The sequence below is a fragment of the Poecilia latipinna genome, unplaced genomic scaffold (genome assembly GCF_001443285.1).
Source record: "Poecilia latipinna isolate Pla-1442-1.1 unplaced genomic scaffold, P_latipinna-1.0 Scaffold2106, whole genome shotgun sequence".
In the NCBI taxonomy this organism is placed as follows: Eukaryota; Metazoa; Chordata; class Actinopteri; order Cyprinodontiformes; family Poeciliidae; genus Poecilia; species Poecilia latipinna.
In genome coordinates, this window is record NW_015114722.1 from 51,706 (window position 1) to 70,349 (window position 18,644).

Below are 18,644 nucleotides of genomic sequence, written 5' to 3' on the forward strand. Positions count from 1 at the left end.
CACTTCGTGGCACTTGGATACCAGAAAACATGCTCATCGCTTAGCAACAGATTAACAACAGATGTTGTTATTGTTCAAAAACATAAGAATACTACTTATCTTAGTACACTACTTACAATTTAACAAGAATTGTGAAGTTGGTGAATTTGGCAGAAAAATTATTTTATTTTTTTGTTGTTTTTTTGGGAGTGGTGGTAAATGTATCATACATTAAACACAAAAGTAAAAATCTTATTTATACTTCGTGGCAGTTCGTTATCAGAAGAAACGTTCATCTCTTAACACCAAATCAATAATAAGTATATTATTGTTTATAAAACATAAGCTCTTTTGAAACACGCCCTATCTGCTTAGATATAGGACATTTACAGTTGGTAAATTTTGCAAAAGTAAAAATCAGATGTTTACTTCGTGGCACCTGGATACCAGAAAACGCGCTCATCGCTTAGCAACAGATTAACAACAAACATTGTTATTGTTCATAAAACATAAGATTTTTTCTGCTTTTTTGAAATACTACTTACCTTACACTACTTACTACTTAAAAAGAATTATGCAGTTGGTGAATTTTTACAGAAAAGTTTCTGTAGTTCTAACTGGAAGATCTGCTCTCCTCTGTCGGAACTGAACGTTCTGCCATCTCTGTAGTTCTCTACCTCTCTGCCCTGCTCAACAGTGTCAGAAGTTGTTTTGATTTGAATTTGGCTCGTCTTTCGCTAATTGCGTCGCCATGGTTACTCGAAATGCCAACAGAAGTAATAGCCCGCATGCCGAGATGCAGCCGTTATTTTGTGGGGGTTCACGTAGCGGTACGAGCCGCATTAACGGTGAAAGGAAGCTACAGTTATTTTGAGGTGAAGAGTAATCGGTGCCTTCCGTGCGTATGCATTGCTGTGGCAGGCCCCAATTATAACAGTATTTAAAACCCTTTGGTAACTTTATTAGACTTTTAAAGTAGAATCACTGTAAATATTTGCTGGTCTAAATAAATGACATATCTTAGGTGTACAGGCTAACAAACACCAGAACGCCAATTTTTAGAGCTGTTTCAATGATTCGGCATTTCTTAAGGAAACAAAAGTCTAAAATCTCAAAACCTTGGAATCATTACAGCCAAAAAAAAAAAAATTACTAAAATGTGAGCGTTTACAGGATAAAATGGAGAAACTAGAAATATAAATAAAATATAAACATTTTGGCAAAATGCTCAGCTTTCATACTAAATTAGTTCCAATATTTGTTCCAACAATTTATTGTACGAGTCTTGAAGATTTAAAAAAATAATAATAATAAAACTTTTTATTCTTTTATTTGATGGCTTGGTCTGCTGGAATACTTTTAGAAAACGCTTCACCACTGATATTTAACGAGGATTCTCTCTTTCCTCTATGACAGCCTCCGACATATTGTACAGTGGAAAATGTAATCACTAAAATGTCCATCAGCTCTCTCAGATTATGCAATCCTTGATACACTGTCATTTCAATGTGAGCAAAGCTCACCTTGATCAAACATGATTACAAAGCCATTTCAGAAATGACTATCAGGCATCTCCATCTTAGCTGGCTTTGCTTGTTTCCTATGCATTTTTACCTGACTACGCTTAGTGTAAATTGGCTGTAAAAAACAAAACAGTGAGCTTCTGCACTGTGCATAGAACCTCTTTGTTTCCTGATTGTTTAACTGTGTGTCAGTTTGCATCTGCAGAATAGAAGATGAGCACTGAGAGATTTACAAGTGGTTGGACAGACAAGTACAGGTGAGCAAGGCACTGTATAATTTGACTGATTTAAACAAAGCTGTGAATATGTCAACCTTTATGTAGGGGCTTTTTAAATCAGATTTTGTTTTGTAAACTGGGAATGTTATCTCACCCTTTGTGTGGTTTTGCAATTTTTAAACCAGTTAATCTTCCGTTTCTTCACCCTTATTTAAGGTTTTGTTACGTGGCTCCAAAGCTGTTATGTAATTGATTTACTGTTAATTGTGCTACAACATTGCTACATCAACACATTTGAGGTTTTATTCTTAAAAATGAAGCCTGCATAAACGTGTGAAAGACCTTATGTTTCAAACTGAACATGACCTGCACCTTTCTCTGGGCTTACAGAGATAACCTTTCCCCTACATGAGAAGAATCCGGACTGAGACAAAACAAAGCTAATTGCCCCAGTGACTAATGCACAGGCGCAATTGTGGGGTTTCAGACATTGTTCTGTGTGTTCAGCTGATGGAGAGAGCGCTGATAGTAAACCTCTTAGGGATCTGAAGACTTACCTAAGTCCTGCAACAATACTCTCAGTTATGCAGGCTCAGTCGGTGGTCTTCCTCCTCCAGTCTGCAAACACTCACAGGAACAAACCTTAGCACATTCACATGGCTCTCTCCTGCCTGTGATTAGGCACCAAATCTGGGTTGCCAACATTCCTCAGTCAACCCAACTGCTCCGTCAAACTGAGCGGTGTTCTTGCATGACTGCACAGAACCGGAGGAGAGACATCACCCGCCACAGATACTTCTCATTCTCATCGTCTTTTAGGAGTTTTAGCAAAAATTTACTAAAGTGCTAACGAGATTTGATTAACAACGAATAATTTGGATTACTTCCACCTGCTTGAGCAGAAAGGAAGTATCTCAAATCAAATGGTTGCAACCAGGTCAGCTGAAAGAATCAGGAAAAACAGAGCCAAATAACTTTCTTGTACTGGATTTTTCCTGCATGGAGGACTAAATTTTTTATCTTTCACTGGCATATTTCCTAATGCAAAAGGATTGTCTGAGGCACTAGGAAAGCTCTTTTTTTATGCCTAAAAGATGGACCTTTTGCCGGATAGTTCACGGTTGCGCTCGGACAGTACAAGCAGCTCTGTGTCTCAGGGCTCCAGGTCGAAGACGATCCTTCGCCAGCGCCTGGCCGAGCTGATGACCTGCATAGAAGACATGAGTTCTGATGATGAAGCCGGCGAGGAAGTGTCCCGCACGCTGGACGAAGCCTTTCAGCTTTGTGGACGATTACTACCCACAGATGCATTCAGGTTGACCAGTGCATATGTTCACATGTTTATGCAGGCATCAGAAAGCAAACGGTTTTTATGAAATGTTGGGCTTCATAGAGGTGATTCTTTGCTGACAGTAGAAAATAGTTTGATCAGCTGCAAATGTTAGAACCTTGGATAATTCCTGCTTTATGGCATCATTTAATTATATGTAAATATAAAGAGGTGGTCAAATTTTAATAGAAAATAAATAATTCTGTTACAGGCTGCATATGGTCACCTGGAATGTGGCAACAGCAGAACCTCCTGAGGACGTCGCCTCATTGCTACAACTAAATGATCAACCCGCCATAGACCTTTATGTGATTGGGTATGGAAAACGGTAGCAAACAGATATTTATGATTAGCAGCAGGATCAATGATTGAGTCATTTTGTTTGCTTTCCATTTTTACTGGTGTTACTTAGCTTGCAGGAAGTAAATGTCACACCTGTGAGATTCATCTCAGACTTGATGGCAGAAGATTCCTGGAGCCATCTTTTCATGGACACCTTGGGACCCAAAGGCTTTGTAAAGGTGAGAAAAGAGGAAATAGTAGCAAAAGATGCACGTAAATAAATGTTCAGTAGTGGTTCAGATTGTCTTTTTGTGCTTCATCCATTGATTTATGTATGAGAGTTTGACACCTCAAGTGGAAAAATATGGCAACTGTTTAAGCCTTTATTGGAAAATGGCAAAAAATAATAATTTGCAGCTCAAAGAAAGTTGAAAGAGGTGAAAAAGACAAAGTAAAGCTAAAAAAAAAATCCAGCTACGAAAGAATTGAGTTAGAGTGGGTGATCATTTTCCTTTCCCTAAAAGAGTCCTCTGTTGGTCCATCACATAAAGTCCCTTGAGGATATGTTGAAATTTGAGGCTGGAACCGAATGAAACTCATAACAGATCAAATAAAATGTAAATATTTCCAAGACAATATACACTGTAACTCACAGAAGCTGCAAACAAAAATCAAATATATAGTCACAGGAATACACCAAACGCTAAATGACAAATACTTGTTTTTCTATCTGTGCTCAGGTCACATCGGTGAGGATGCAGGGTTTGCTGCTGCTAGTTTTTGCCAAAATGATGCATCTCCCCTTCATCAGAAACATCCAGACCACCTACACTCGCACTGGCATCTTTGGCTACTGGGTAGGAAATTTGTTAGCTTAACTGTAAACATTGTAGAGAGAATGCCAACTCTAATAGGCGTTGGTATTCCAGTGACATCAAAGGTTTTAAATAAAGGGCCTTTTGTGTTTGTGAGGTGGAAAGTGGGGAACATGAGAGAACACTGACATTTAATAAACACTAGGATGTGTTCCAACAAATAATTAAGGTTCAGTGAAAAAAAAAAATCATGCTATGTGCTATCATGCTTGAAAATAGTTTCTTTCTTTCCTCTTTTTTTCTGTCTCAGGGAAATAAAGGTGCTGTCTCTGTACGCTTTTCCTTCTACGGCCATATGATGTGCTTCCTCAATTGCCACCTGGCAGCTCATATGCACAATGCCCTGCAGCGCGTTGACGAGTTTGAGTACATCCTGGAAACACAAGACTTTGACATCTTTGACACTCCTCATGTCCTGGACCACAAGTCAGTGTGCACGCACATGATCAAGCTACCATCCAACCCAGTGCTGAAATAGTCTGTGGTTCTTCCCAGGGTGGTGTTCTGGTTTGGTGATCTGAACTTCCGTATCGAGGACCATGGCTTGCATTTTGTCCGCTCATCCATCAATGGAGGACGCCTCAATTTGCTGTGGAGCAAGGACCAGGTCTGGGATCAGAATAGTACACCCGGCTATTTATGGATGAAGATATTCTGGTTGACATTTTGTTGTTGCAGCTCATCATGATGAAGAAAAAGGAACCCTTTCTGCAGGAGTTTGACGAAGGGCCACTGAATTTTAAACCCACCTACAAGTTTGACCGTAAAGCTGACTCCTATGATACCAGGTACCATTGTGTCCATACTGATGCTCATATATCACATAGATTAACACCTTTTACGGCATTCTGATTGAACTGAAATTTCTGCAGCTCTGCAAAGACATGGTTGGGTTTTAAGTAAGAAGCTCTTCATTTCTGTGTCGCATGCTCCACATTCCCTTTCTTTGTCGGCCACTCAACCTCTAGTTGATGCAGAAATCAGCTTCAGGTGTGAACAGGATGTATCACATCAGAGGCAGTTTTTGTTTTCCTCTGACTCCACCGTAATGTGTCTGCCTTAGAATGAGAACTGTGGCACTGCCCTTAACCATGTACAGACCAAGACCTCTGCAGCGCTGCAGTACCACCCTCCTCTTCCTCCTCACCTCCCTCTTCTGGGGAATGGTCTGTTTCTGGTTGGGGGTTTGGTGTAGAGAATTTAACCCACCAAGGTGGGTGTCTCCATAAATCTGTGCTGTGAAATTAGAGAAACAATTACGCTATTAATAAATAAAATGTTTAAAAGTTACTTACAGTCCTATTTGAGAAAATAAATAATTAATAATTATCCTTATAGTACAAAGGGGGGACATGACTTACAACTGCAAAACATATGGAGACACAAGTTTAACGGACAAAATTCAGATGAATTTCAGATGTGGTGTATATTTTCATTGAGCCGAGCTCCTGCCTGCCCCCCGCTGTTTGTCCCTGAATAATACATGCTTTGCTGTCTAGAAGACATTTAATTACCTCCAATTCTATGTTAGATGGTATTGTCAGCCACACACTAGAATATAGTTACCTTTGCACTGCATGTTTGTGTTTTTTAGCAGCTCTTTCTTCCAGTGATTTTGTAAATGCTCACATGAATTAGTGTCCTGGGGTAAGCATCAGATAAGATTTTAACCAAAATTCGAGTTCACACGTCATCATACATTCTTGTTTTGATTTTCTTTAGCGGCAAGAAGAGGAAGCCGGCCTGGACGGATCGGATCCTCTGGCGGATCAAACCTAAAAGCCTCCCATCAGAAGAGGATGACGATGATGATGAGAAGGCATCAACTTCCGCTGATGATGGGCAGGAGGAGTATCCAATCATGGTCACCCAGAACACATACACTAGTGTCATGAGCTACGGAGTCAGTGACCACAAGCCAGTCATTGGAAATTTTACTCTGGAGGCAAGTACAGAAATGTCACATGACCCCAGGGGTTGTATTTTAATGCATCACATCTTTCCTTTTGTAATCCCTGCAGCTGAGAAAATACTTCGACACACAACTGGTAGACTTGGCACCTGCAGGCGAGTGGAGCGCAGACCATGATGCACTTCTGACTTATACCATCCTAGAGGACTTCATGTCTTCCACATGGGACTGGATTGGCCTCTACAAGGTGTGCAAAGCAGGAAAAAAATCCATCAGTACAACAATACAAACCATATAGATTTGAACCTACTGTCTTGTTGACCTGCAGGTCGGATTCAAGAGTGCGTCTAACTATGAAACCTTTGTATGGGTCAGAGAGAACGAGCTGCCAGAAGTTAATGAGGTCATTGAGGTAAAGTGGAATTGAAGAATGTTTTGTCGAGCCCTATATAAATACCTCCTTCATAAGCTTGCACTCCTGTTTTGGCTGCAGAAATCTGTGGCTAAAGATGACCTCCCTCTGCTAAGCGGAGAATATGTTCTGGGCTACTACAGTACGAACCTGAATAGCATTGTTGGCCTAAGTGATAACTTCCAGGTGAGGTACCACGCTATGCCACTCATGGATGACATAGCCAAATGTTTTATTTTCCCTTTTTAATCATATGATTTTCAATGCAAATGTTATTTAATAAACTGTAATTATTCCAAGAAAAATTGGGTTTTTAGCATGTAGATATTTACAATGTTAAATACATTACTAGTGAGGTAATTATCTATTATTTTACTGGTACACTGGATGCTTTGACATGTGCCACATACGCTCAGTTGTTGCTGCTAAAAGGTTTATCAAGCCTTTCAGCCAATCAGAGAACCTGGCAGTTGAACAGATTGTAGTTTTTGTGTGTGTTGTAACAGAGAATGTTAACAGATCACACATTCTCTGTGTCAATATAAACCATATGTGTTAAACTTGAGGCACGTGGGCCAAATCCAGGCCACCACAGCTATTTCTGTGGTCCTCTAGAGTCTCATGCACATTGACATTGCCTATGTTAAACAGCTATTTTTTAACCTTTTAAAATATGTGCAGATATTTGTACTTAAGCATTTCTTAACCAAATATGACACTCTTATAGCAGTGGATTAGCTTCCTTTTTTATTCTAAATGTTTGTATGAATTTGTAGATCCTGGAATCCAAGCGAGCTGCCATGGAAGATCTTGTATCTAAAGACATCAATGGGATCGACAAATAAAAGAAGCGTTGCTACAGTGCCCTGATGTGAACTTCTGCACCATGATTGTGATTCAGACTTTAAACTGCCCAGCTACCTGATGAGATGGTTGGGAACATCAGTCTTGTATTTGCTGTTTTCCTTAAGATTCATTCTTCCAAGATTGGACCTTTGGTTGAGAATAAATTGCTAATAAAATTAAATCATTTTAATGATTGATCTGATGATATGCTGGTCTCTTCAACTTTTTTACTGCGAATGCAAATAAGCACAACACTAAGCTTAAGTTAATTTACCTTAAGAAGTTAAAAATGTACTTTAGAAATACTAATAATTTACCAAAAGTATATAAAATCTGATTAAAACATCATTACTCATTATTTTGAAGGAAATTTGCCCTTTTGGAACCTCAGACATTCATTTTGCTGTACTCCAGACTGTTAAAGGGAGAGTGGACACAATGGTAAAATCCCAAAAGCTGCTTGAGAGATTCAGTTTACGTATTTTATTTAAGAGGCCCAGAAACTATCTGTTACACTTGGAGGACATTAAAAACAATTGTCAACATGCACCGGTCGGGCCATTTAAGCAAATTTATCCCTGTAAGCAGATTGCAATTTACTAAAAGAAGTCTCTACCTAAAATGTGATTCCAATATCTACACAGCATGTTTTTGCTACTGGGAATAAGAAAGTACATGTGCAGTCAAAAAGAGGCTGCACAACTTAAGTTCCATCAGATATGTGTGAGGAGAAAACCTCTGTTTTCTAAAAGAGGGGAAAAACAAAGGACAACTTAAGTTTGAGAGAACATGGGTAAGGACCAGGACGTCAGGAATAATGTTCTTGACGTTTTAAAAGTGAAATATTTAGACACCAGAATAGAAGTCTTGTTTGGATTAAACCAGATATATAATTCCAGGAAAAGATCTTACTCTTAACTGTGAAAGATGGCCAAGTCAAAGCCCAGACCTTCATATCACGCAGATGCTGTTGACTTTAAACAGCATCTGTTGTTTAAAGTCTTACTCCTCACTTCAAAGAAAGTGAGGAGTAAGAAAAACTTTCCTCAGACTGATGCCAGAGATGAGACATCTACAAGAAATCTTCCACTGAAGCAATTTCAGCCAAGCAGTGGTTAAGCTACAGTGGGGTGTCCTAATTTACCTCAGTTAGAAAACAGTTTTATTTATTTAATGAATAAAACATGGTTACAGTTTAAATTCATTTTGAAGTGCAAATAAATCACTTTTATTTCACATATAATGATGTATCTTAGTATTACATTCTTTTGCAGGACCATGACCTTCTGGACCTAAAATTCTGATTTTGTTCCTCAACAGATTAAACTAATCTAAACACTGTGCAAACCATCACAATTAAAATTCACGCACAGACAACCCAAAAATAATGCTTCTCTCCTCAGTCCACTTGATGTTATTCTGGCAATGCTATAAATTTGAAACCTATCACCTACAGTACATTCAGAATAAGCCACACGTAAAACTACGGTCATTGTAAAAGTAATTTGTGTTTAAATTAAGGAAATAACAGACATTTCTTGGAAATTAAAAACTTCATTATTGTTGTTGTTATTCCGTAATAGAGAATCGTAGAAATGACATAAAGATAAATGATAGGAGCGTGTGAGTAGCACCTACCGACTTGGAAACTTTCCCATAATCCATTGCGACCCCGTAACTTCACTTGACGTTCTGTTTCCTAGCAGCATATCTTTTCAGTGGTAGACTCTCTGGCTGTAAACACGTGGAGACTTCATATCAACCGCTAAGCTAAAGGTAAGCGTTTAGTTTATATATACAGCATTCAGTGTTTAGATAAAACCAACGACAGTGGTTGAATTAACTTTAGATTTACTCGCGTTCAGTGACTCGTGCAATAAAGGCTTCAAGATGTTAAAAGCGTTGGCTAATGAATGTGCTAGCATAGTTAGCTTCAATGGAGAGTATGGACACCGCCAGTTAGCTAAAAATAAAACTGACAGACTGTCTTTGTTTATTTGTTACATTTACCCCCAATTTGAATAGTCGTTTAATTATAGCTATATTTTCTAAATAAAAACATGTAAAGATTCTGTTCTACTGGTTAGCTGCGTTCGTTTGCAAGAGAGAACTTTGTCAAACATTGTAGTCCCTGGAAGAAAGTCAGATGATCATTTAGTTGATTTTCATTGTAATGTATTGGCTGTGTGGATACGCGTATATCATGTCACAGTTATTATCAATAATCATGAGTGCCTAAAACGGATATTTGCTTTCATGACAGGGAAAATTAGACTGTCGTGTTGCATTCAGAACAACTCTCAGATTCCCAGTTGAGTTGATGCTCACAAATCAAATAATTGAGTTTTTCTGAAACATTTCTTTTTCACAAACACATGACATGATCTTAATGCATTTGCATTCAGCTTAACTTATTTGAAGCTGTACTCTTGGCAATAACAACTTTCAAACTTTTTCCAAGTTTAAAAGTACAAATGAATTTTAATATTTTGGCGTTATTTAATGTAACTAGAAGTTCCTTATTTCAAACGTTAATTAGCTCCTTGAAACCTTCTCTGTCACAATATAAATTGAGATGCTTTGGAGATTGTAACATTCAGAGATCACACAAACATACAGCAAAACCAGATCTAACGAATGTCATTTTGTTAGATCTGGAACAGAACCAGACTCAAGATGACAAGTGAGGATGTGGAGCGGCTGCTGATCCAGTTCCAGGACGAGAACGGGGAAGTTCTGGGCTCACCTTTCGACGTCCCTCTGGACATCAACCCTGACAAACTGCAGCTCGTCTGCAATGCATTGTTACAAAAGGTAGCACTGACCAACTTGGCGTAAACATGCTTTTTAACATCTAGGAAATAAAAAGATTCTGTTCGAGGTAACATTTGTTTAATCTGATTTAAATGCATATCTGATTTAAATGCATATTTTATAGGTTGTATGTTAGAGCAAAATCTTCTAGCATTGTGTTACACAGATTGAATGTTCTTGAGACCGCTTCTGTGTATATGTATAGAATGATTTCTTTAAGTCGCAGTCTTATTATAATGTGTAATCATTTTGCTCCATTTTGTTATGTTTCACTCTGTAATGTCAGTGCATTTTATTGAGGGGGATAAGTGATCAGCAAACATCTCCGCCTACGTTTAAAGTCTTTTGCTACCTCTAACTGTTTTTCCTCCAGTACTGTCTCATATTTAGCTGAATAAATTAATGTACCTGCTGCAGGAGGAGCCCGTTCCTCTGGCATTCTTCGTGCGCGGCGAGGCAGAGGTGGTGTCCAGCCTGGGCTCCTGCATCCAGACCCTCGGGGTGGAGACGGAGCAGGTTCTGCCGGTGGTGTACCAACCTCAGGCTGTGTTCAGGGTCCGGGCCGTGACCCGCTGCACCAGCACGCTGCAGGGACACACGGAGGCCGTCATCTCCACTGCCTTCAGCCCTACTGGCAAGTGAGTTACTCTCAGACACGATAACCAGCTGCATGCTTTTGCAGAGTATTTGTCCAAAATATATATAATATAAAAACGCATAAAAGAGGCTGATTTATAAGTTATGTTGTTGTTTGTTTGAGATATTTGGCCAGTGGATCAGGAGACACCACAGTCCGCTTTTGGGATCTGATGACTGAGACCCCCCATCACACTGCCAGAGGTATGAAGTCACTTCTATAAGGAGGCATCATTTCTCTCTCAAAAAATACAAATTATTTATTGACATCTGGACACCTCTGAGCTCCACTGTGCTTTATTGAAGGACACGCCCACTGGGTCCTGAGCATCGCCTGGTCACCTGATGGAAAGAAGTTAGCTTCAGGGTGCAAGAACAGTCAGGTTTGTTTCAACCTAATTTTTTATGTTTTTTTTTCTAAACATGAATTCCAAATTTTTTTTTTTATTATTTTCACGATGCTGCACTTTTAGATCTGTCTTTGGGATCCGGTGACAGGAACACAGATAGGGAAGACTTTGACGGGACACACCAAGTGGATCACTTGGCTCTGCTGGGAACCTCTCCACCTGTAAGCCTTCAGTTCCTCTATTTTATTGGTGACATTTTGAGTATTTTTAGCTGTTTATAGAAACCTAAACATTTTGCGACCATCTGTTCCATCTCCCATCTGTTTCAGTAACCCAGAGTGCCGGTACTTAGCCAGCAGCTCTAAGGATGGCTCTGTCCGGATCTGGGACACTGTTCTGGGACGGTATGAGAAGATCTTGACGGGACACACTCAGTCAGTCACCTGTGTGAAATGGGGAGGAGACGGACTGCTCTACACCTCCTCCCAGGATCGCACAGTCAAAGTGTGGAGGCCCAAAGATGTAAGGCAGAGCGTCTGTTTCATCTGTAACTGAAGTAGCACTGAGATTCCTGACGTGTTTGTGTTTGTTGGTTGATTTCAGGGCGTGCTGTGCAGGACGCTGCAGGGTCACGCCCACTGGGTGAACACTCTGGCTCTCAGCACAGATTATGTGTTACGTACTGGAGCTTTTGAACCTGCTACCGCCACCATCAACCCCCAGGATCTCACTGGCTCTTGTAAGGCCTGCCGTTCCTTTGTAATGCTGGATTTTGTGTTTTGTTCCTGCCTAATTAGTATCATTTCCCTCTAGTGGAGGAGATAAAGGAGGCAGCCTTGGAAAGATACAATAAAGTTAGGGTGAGTACCTTTTATTCACGTGAAAGGAAAGTTTCTCTTAATACCTCATTGATTCTCTCACTTTATTGTCGTCTTCGTCTGTTGCAGGGCTCCGCTCCGGAGCGGTTGGTGTCTGGCTCTGATGATTTCACCTTATTCTTGTGGAATCCTGCTGAAGGCAAAAAGCCTTTAGCCAGGATGACTGGCCACAGCGCTCTGGTCAACGAAGTGCTCTTCTCCCCCGACACCAGGCTCCTCGCTTCTGCTTCATTCGATAAGTCCATTAAAATCTGGGACGGACGTACTGGAAAGTAAGAAAACCTCTGACTCAGCAGGATTCAGCTACGTACACACATAACTGAGTCTTTATAAAGACATATATTTCTGCCACATACTTAAAAAAATATAAGATTTTACAGATGGGATCGGTTTTAGAAAATTGTTCATCTTTATTTACATGCATAAATATGCCACCAATGTGTGTTTTTACACCTTCTAAACCCACAGATATAGTGTCCTGCAAAGTTAAAATGTATGTCAGCCAATTGTATTGCTTGAAAACAACCACAACTTCCTGTTAGGAATTAAACATGGAGCATAAGAAATTGTGTTTTTATGATACTAAACAGAGTTTTTGTGTGGATGAAAGGCTAAAATACATAAAAATGTTTCCATTTTCCCAGATATCTGGCTATGTGTGGCTTAGGCTTCATGTTTTCTCCGTCTCTGAAAAGATTTTTAGCAAATCTACAAGTGCAGCTACATAAATCAGAATAACATGGAAGAGTTTATTTCAAAAATTGAAACTCAGCTTTACACACGGAGCTCTATACAATCACCTTAAGGCCAAACTTAATAACAATGCTTGTGAACTCTTTTTCCTTCCACTGAATTTTCCTTTAAATGCTTGAATACGTCTCAGTTTTCTATTATACTTTGAGGTAATTTAGAGGTATCTGGATGTGCAATACTAAATGGATCCATAAGATGGTGCTGTTAAGCTAAATACGTGCTTTCCCATCTTTTGGTCCTCAGATACCTGATGTCTCTGCGGGGACATGTGGGATCTGTGTATCAGGTGGCGTGGTCAGCAGACAGCCGGCTGCTGGTCAGCGGCAGCAGTGACAGCACGCTGAAAGTTTGGGACATAAAGACTGGGAAGCTTAATATGGACCTTCCTGGACACGCTGATGAGGCAAGACAAGAGATGTGTTCAAATTATTAATGAATGTTTGCATTTTATTGATATTAGTTGATGATTTTCCTCCTGTTTGTAGGTTTATGCTGTTGACTGGAGTCCTGATGGACAGAGAGTGGCAAGTGGTGGGAAAGACAAATGTCTTCGAATGTGAGTCGCTCTACTTGCACAGTTTTCACAATTTTTGGACTTATCCAAGTACTAAACCTTTGCCTTGTTTTTTTTGTTTGTTTTTTTTTTCAGATGGAGAAGATAACCAATTATGTATCCTCTCATATGGGTTTCTTTAAAGCTTCAGACAGCTGGAGCAAAGGGTGTCCAGAGCAGACCTAGTTCTCTGTTCGTCTTTGTGGCGCCTGCCACAGGAGCAATTGTGTCGAGGAACTTGGATCCTGTCACAATACAAATGCTGAGTCTTGCTTTCAAGTCCAAATGTTGATCATTTACAATGCAAGACTGCAAACAAAGCTCGCCCAAATGGAAATTTAAAACGTGAAGCATCCATTCCTTCAGATTGCTACATATGAAAGTATTTCAAAACATTTACCTTGCGGAATATAACGAACCTCATCAGTACAAATCAGGTACCAGTTTGCAGATTACTGAAAGCTTGCTAACCATCATCATCATAGATGTAAAGATACATAAAAGAATCTTACTTTTTAGTAAATTATCAGAAAGCTATACGACTCCTGTTTTCATCTCAGTTCTTGAGATATTTTGGCGATATTTTCATGAACAGTTGGTCTGATGAGGCAGCATGTGGGAGCGTTAACCCCTTCCTCTGCGATGTTGAGTCCACTGTTGCTTGCCCTGCACCTGCAGTCTTTAATCTCTTCTGCCGTCAGCGCGACATTAAACACATTAAGTTGCAGTGGCAGGAAATCCTGAACATTTCTTTCATCCCATATTGGGAAACCTGTTTTCCTGTCCATAGCATGAATTTGTTGCTGGATGATTTATTCTTAATGCATTCTAACTTGAGACCCCTCCCACCATACTGTTGACTTAACAGTAAATTAAGTGGCTGTTAGTTGAACAAGAAACAAAGTTTCCCTCTGAATGGTTGAGAAATATTGGTTACAACCAGTTTGCATACATGTATTATTCAATCTCATTGTATTATGTTGTGCTTTATAATGATAATAAAGGCTTGACTTGTGATCTTCAATAGCTGTCCTTTTTGAGTCAGTACTATACAAATAGGATTAGAATAACAAATATTACCACAACATTAAGTTTAAGCTTGCGTTTTGAGTGTAGGAGTTATTTTTGTGTAGATATCCTGCAAATTCAAAATTCTTATCTTCATGTTTGTTTATCCAGAAATGTAATTTCATTCGTATCTATCAGACATTTTTGTTTTGGAGGCACATTTTAAAAAAACAAAATTTTAATACTGAATTCTAATTTCACTCAAAAGCTTTTACAAATTATTGATCCACAACATCCACAAAAAAAATCGATATATATATATATATATATATATATATATATACACACCTGCCTGCATGTATTTTAGAAACGGTGCACCTGAGGTTTTGTTTTAAATACTTGAGTGAATTTAATGTGTTAAACAAGACAGGAACTCCCTTCCCCCTTAGCTCCTTTCCTAGAAAAGTTTAAATAGATGTCAACTTAAATCACTGTTTATTTAAAGCCCGTGTTTTTCCAACCTGTGAGCAGCTCTCCCTCCCACTGAGGACTCTTGTTGATTAATGCAGCTATATTCCAGGAGGACAGCAAATCTAAAATACACAGCTATCAATTTGTTTTGGTCCATCACATAAATCCCACTAAAGTACAGTGATGTTTGTTAGGTGTTTATATAAAGTTCAAGGCTAAACGTGTGAATATTTTTGATTTGCTATATTGATCATTTCAGTTTGCACAGTAAAATCTACTTCTGAAATGTTATGTTTAGTCTTATCACAGCCACACAGATTTGGTCTTCACAAGTTTATTACCATCAAGAAAATCAAACTTGAGTCATTGAAATTTTCCAACAGCATTTATGTCGTGTGCATCATGTTGTATTTTGGTATCTCCCATACAATACAAAGCTTTAATTCTGCCCTACAGTGAGCAGAGTAAGTGCTTACACAGAAATTAAAGAGAATGTGCGCATTAAAATTGGCCATTTTATGAAAAACCAAAACAGCAAATCATGAACAAAACTGTGTAGTAAATGCCTTCTATAAACAGAACAAATGGCAAGTGACAAAACACCCTTCTTTGTATTCCTGTGTAAAGTGTGAAACCTTGTAATTATTGGAACAAACAATATTTAGAAGGGGAATTTTTTTTTTCTTGTGGAAAAATTCCACATTTCCAGATACCGTAATATGAAATATCATAAATTCACAATAAATTTCAGTCAAATATTCTTACATGGGAACGGTTTTAAATATGTAATCAGGAAAGAAGGAACAAAGGAAGAGGAAGTGGAGAAAGAAATGACAATAAGGAAGGGACGGTACAAGAAAGAAAGCAGGAAGGAAATAGTGAAGGAAGGACATAATGAAAAGGAAAGGACAAGATGGAGAATGAAGAGAAGATTAAAAAGACTGAAAGGATTTTGTTCAAGACTTAAGATCACCCAAATACTGTTCAGTTGCGTTGAGACTTCTCACTTATGTCAAAAGTCTTTCAACAGATCAGTTCCTAGTTATATCTAACAAGTCGGTGGCAACAAACCTCTTCCTTTTTTAAGATCCTAGTAACACTGAGTTAGCTATTATGTTAGTATACCAAAAGCCTGTCTGACAGATCAAACCAGGGTTAATAAAAAGAACCTTAATGTGGTAGATCTGATTAGAAGAAAAATAATATATATTAAAAAAAAAAACAGAATACAAAAATAGAAGGTGCTACAATGTTCATGAACCAAGACAGATGTACCAACATAAGCTCATATTTTCAGTTACAAACTCACTCACTTTCGAAACTTGTCTGTGTAGCCTCAGCAGGTCTGCGACTCGTTGTTGGAGTCTAAAAATGTTCATGCAAAGAGGAACTGTGGTCAGCGCTGGGCATTGAGGTTCACCTTGAACTGTCACCTGGACGCTGCGAGCGTGACAGCACCGCAAGCAAAGCCAAGAGCTGCACAGACTGGTTACAGTGGTTCAGGAAGCTTGCTCAAGCCCATTCATAGCACAGTATGTGGTAAGTACTCAGTGAATCAAGACACTTTTTTGGTTTCAGAACAAAGTGTTCGTTTCATGTCGTTCGTAATACTCCTTTTATCGTATTTCCAACCTTTTATTATTCAATCCTTCATTGAATACTTATTCAAGTGAATAAGTACCTACTTCTTATTCACTTGACGAAAAAAACACTTTAGTCCTCATCGCTGGGTTTAGAGTGAGCCTACGTAACCGAATATGTTGCTTAACAGTGTGGACACCGGTCGAGATGACGCATCATCTGCTCAGGAGAATCCAGACGGCTAAACTGAACTGGAACAGAGGTGTTGTGTTGTGCGTAGCAAGAGGCACTGGTCCATGCTTCCTCCCGGACCCCTTTTCACATTCATGCTGGTTTACTGCGTTTTCCACACGTTGTTGAGTAGTTTGACCACCTCTTCGTAAATGACAAAGACTATGGCCACATCAAGGCACACGCGGCCAAGTCTGGGAACCGTGCCTTTGTAGAACCTGCAGGATGCACAAGATTACAATTGGTTGCTAAAGGGGGAGGGAAATCTAAAGGAGTGGCGACATGGTACTCACGCCTGTGGTCCTTCGTGTTTCAAGATTTGGAAGGCACAATCCAATGTGTTTTTGTAGCGATAGGCCTCTAAACCCTAACATAGATACATAAATATGTAAAAAAAAACATGTTAAGATTTCCTAACAAGCAACAAACTTACAGTGACAACATTCTTTTTATCGCTCATTCTGGGTTTGATGAATGTGGATTTGAGAATAAAATATGCTTAGTTTCTAAGCTAGGTCTCTGTACAAAAGTCGATGTTAGTGCAGAAAAAAGAAAAAAAAAACTAAAGCTGTACCAGAGAATTATTAGCTAAAACAAATCCAAAAGCTTAGCAATGCTAGATGTCAAGACGATTCTATTTAATAAGTGCATTTAGTTTGCAGAAATGTGACACAGGTGAATCCAAGTTATGCTATTGCAGGAACTAAAATATTATGGCATGTTTAAGCTGGATGCTTGCCAGGTAGAAAAAAACAACAACCTTTTAGCTTCTGAAATTAAGTTAAAACTGAACTCAGGACCTCAAGAGAATGGAAGTTGTGCTGAAAACAACGTTACTTTTATCAATATAGAAGGTATGTGATGGTATACAATTTGCACAAAACATGAAATATATAAAAGGTGAAGACCAGCATGTAAAGAGATTTAAACAGTATGCAGTTCTTGGGTTTTGAAAAAATATATGTTTATGCACAATTATCCGTCTCTATTAAGATAACATTGAATAATTCAGACAGTGGCCACTGTGGGGTGCTACTTTTTGAGTACTTGATATAGAATTATACTCCTTTAAATTATAACCTTGGCCAGTATGCAATCAAATCTACACTAGTTTATATATATATGCATTTGTTTCCTACCTGCATCCTGGTCTTGACGACGTCTAGAGGCGTATTTCCAAAAACGCTGACCGCTCCTGCTGTGGCTCCAAACATCGCAGTGACGATTGGATGCATTTCTCGTCTAGGCTCGTCACCTTAGGGGCCAAAGCCAAAAAATTGACGAAAGTGACAACAACTTATTGATCTCTTATTTCTATCATCTGCTCAGGGAAAATCTTCTCACCGTTGTACCAGTTCCGCAAAGCGTTCATAACATAGAATCTGATGGCCTGATTAGTTCCTTGTTTAAGCACAGTTGGTGTCAAGCCTTGATACGTTCCCCTCACACCTACATGGGAAAAATACACAATACTACTACAGATGCAGTTTTGCTAATATACAAAATAAGCAGCTGCTCCAGTTTTGCTGACTCACCCTGTTCCCTGATGATCTCACTGACTCCGTGGAAGAAGCCTCTGTAGCGAGGCCTGAGGGAGCACTGGTCATGAATGAGCTTCACCTTTGTCAAATACAGACCATTTTATCCAGATGTTTCATCTCCGTGACGCATCATTAAACTTCCTGTAGAAAGTGAACGTTTCAACCAACCTTCAGCGTCTCCATGGGGCAGACGACCAGCACAGCCTCTGCTATCCCGGCTCCCAAACCACACAGGAGGCTCCGTTTGTTGTCGAGCCGGCCCGTGTGATCTCGCATCGGATTACTAAGCATTTCAAATGTGCCAAACCTGGAAGAATGGAGACATTTCAGCATTATAAAACAGGAACAGTACAGGAATTAGTACAGGAATGCTCCTTCTTTGCAGATTTTCTAGAAAGGGAAATACCAAAATATTTGGTAACTCTTTATTTGAAGGAGTGTGCATAAGACT

At 39.2% G+C, this 18,644-nt stretch overlaps 3 protein-coding genes across 8 annotated transcripts in view; 2 read left to right on the forward strand and 1 right to left on the reverse strand.

Annotated features, from left to right (window-relative positions):
- Window positions 1-7,582, forward strand: part of inpp5kb (inositol polyphosphate-5-phosphatase Kb) — a 12,821-nt gene extending 5,239 nt beyond the window's left edge. Inside the window, exons 2-14 of one of the 4 annotated variants that reach the window (XM_015017122.1) lie at window positions 1,695-1,759; window positions 3,262-3,366; window positions 3,463-3,571; window positions 4,073-4,189; window positions 4,458-4,633; window positions 4,703-4,814; window positions 4,886-4,995; window positions 5,080-5,106; window positions 5,930-6,152; window positions 6,229-6,366; window positions 6,448-6,531; window positions 6,613-6,717; window positions 7,308-7,582. In XM_015017122.1, coding sequence (XP_014872608.1) covers window positions 1,716-1,759; window positions 3,262-3,366; window positions 3,463-3,571; window positions 4,073-4,189; window positions 4,458-4,633; window positions 4,703-4,814; window positions 4,886-4,995; window positions 5,080-5,106; window positions 5,930-6,152; window positions 6,229-6,366; window positions 6,448-6,531; window positions 6,613-6,717; window positions 7,308-7,376 — 1,419 coding nt within the window. In that variant the 5' untranslated portion in view covers window positions 1,695-1,715 and the 3' untranslated portion in view covers window positions 7,377-7,582. Of the gene's footprint in view, window positions 1-1,694; window positions 1,760-2,298; window positions 3,036-3,261; window positions 3,367-3,462; window positions 3,572-4,072; window positions 4,190-4,457; window positions 4,634-4,702; window positions 4,815-4,885; window positions 4,996-5,079; window positions 5,107-5,929; window positions 6,153-6,228; window positions 6,367-6,447; window positions 6,532-6,612; window positions 6,718-7,307 lie in introns of those variants that run through there. The other 3 variants (XM_015017120.1, XM_015017118.1, XM_015017119.1) reach the window with 3 other exon arrangements.
- A 1,436-nt stretch (window positions 7,583-9,018) lies between these two features.
- On the forward strand, window positions 9,019-14,387 carry nle1 (notchless homolog 1 (Drosophila)). 2 transcript variants are annotated; one of them, XM_015017141.1, is made up of 13 exons: window positions 9,019-9,153; window positions 10,030-10,191; window positions 10,609-10,829; window positions 10,952-11,031; window positions 11,134-11,210; window positions 11,301-11,398; window positions 11,507-11,681; window positions 11,781-11,916; window positions 11,991-12,037; window positions 12,125-12,327; window positions 13,052-13,211; window positions 13,294-13,364; window positions 13,458-14,387. In XM_015017141.1, the coding sequence occupies exons 2-13, from the start codon at window positions 10,054-10,056 to the stop codon at window positions 13,468-13,470; spliced, it is 1,419 nt and encodes a 472-aa protein (XP_014872627.1). In that variant the 5' UTR covers window positions 9,019-9,153; window positions 10,030-10,053; the 3' UTR covers window positions 13,471-14,387. The 2 variants fall into 2 exon arrangements, with proteins under 2 accessions (XP_014872627.1, XP_014872626.1); XM_015017140.1 differs by having other exon boundaries at window positions 9,022-9,153; window positions 11,507-11,699.
- Window positions 14,388-15,158: 771 nt separating this feature from the next.
- slc25a1a (solute carrier family 25 member 1a) overlaps window positions 15,159-18,644 on the reverse strand; it is a 9,465-nt gene continuing 5,979 nt past the window's right edge. For both annotated transcript variants that reach the window (XM_015017134.1, XM_015017133.1), the window contains 6 exons: window positions 18,362-18,500; window positions 18,188-18,272; window positions 17,997-18,101; window positions 17,792-17,907; window positions 16,946-17,019; window positions 15,159-16,870 (listed from right to left, as the gene is read on the reverse strand). In XM_015017134.1, the coding sequence (XP_014872620.1) occupies window positions 16,756-16,870; window positions 16,946-17,019; window positions 17,792-17,907; window positions 17,997-18,101; window positions 18,188-18,272; window positions 18,362-18,500 (634 nt within the window). In that variant the 3' untranslated portion in view covers window positions 15,159-16,755. The remainder of the gene's footprint in view (window positions 16,871-16,945; window positions 17,020-17,791; window positions 17,908-17,996; window positions 18,102-18,187; window positions 18,273-18,361; window positions 18,501-18,644) is intronic.

Bases quoted from the DNA above. Each gene is read 5' to 3' on its own strand.
- nle1 (XM_015017140.1), top strand. From the start codon at position 10,054: ATGACAAGTGAGGATGTGGAGCGGCTGCTGATCCAGTTCCAGGACGAG. The intron at 10,192-10,608 runs GTAGCACTGACC...TACCTGCTGCAG, and splicing joins GCAATGCATTGTTACAAAAG to GAGGAGCCCGTTCCTCTGGC. The intron at 12,038-12,124 runs GTGAGTACCTTT...CGTCTGTTGCAG, and splicing joins AAAGATACAATAAAGTTAGG to GGCTCCGCTCCGGAGCGGTT.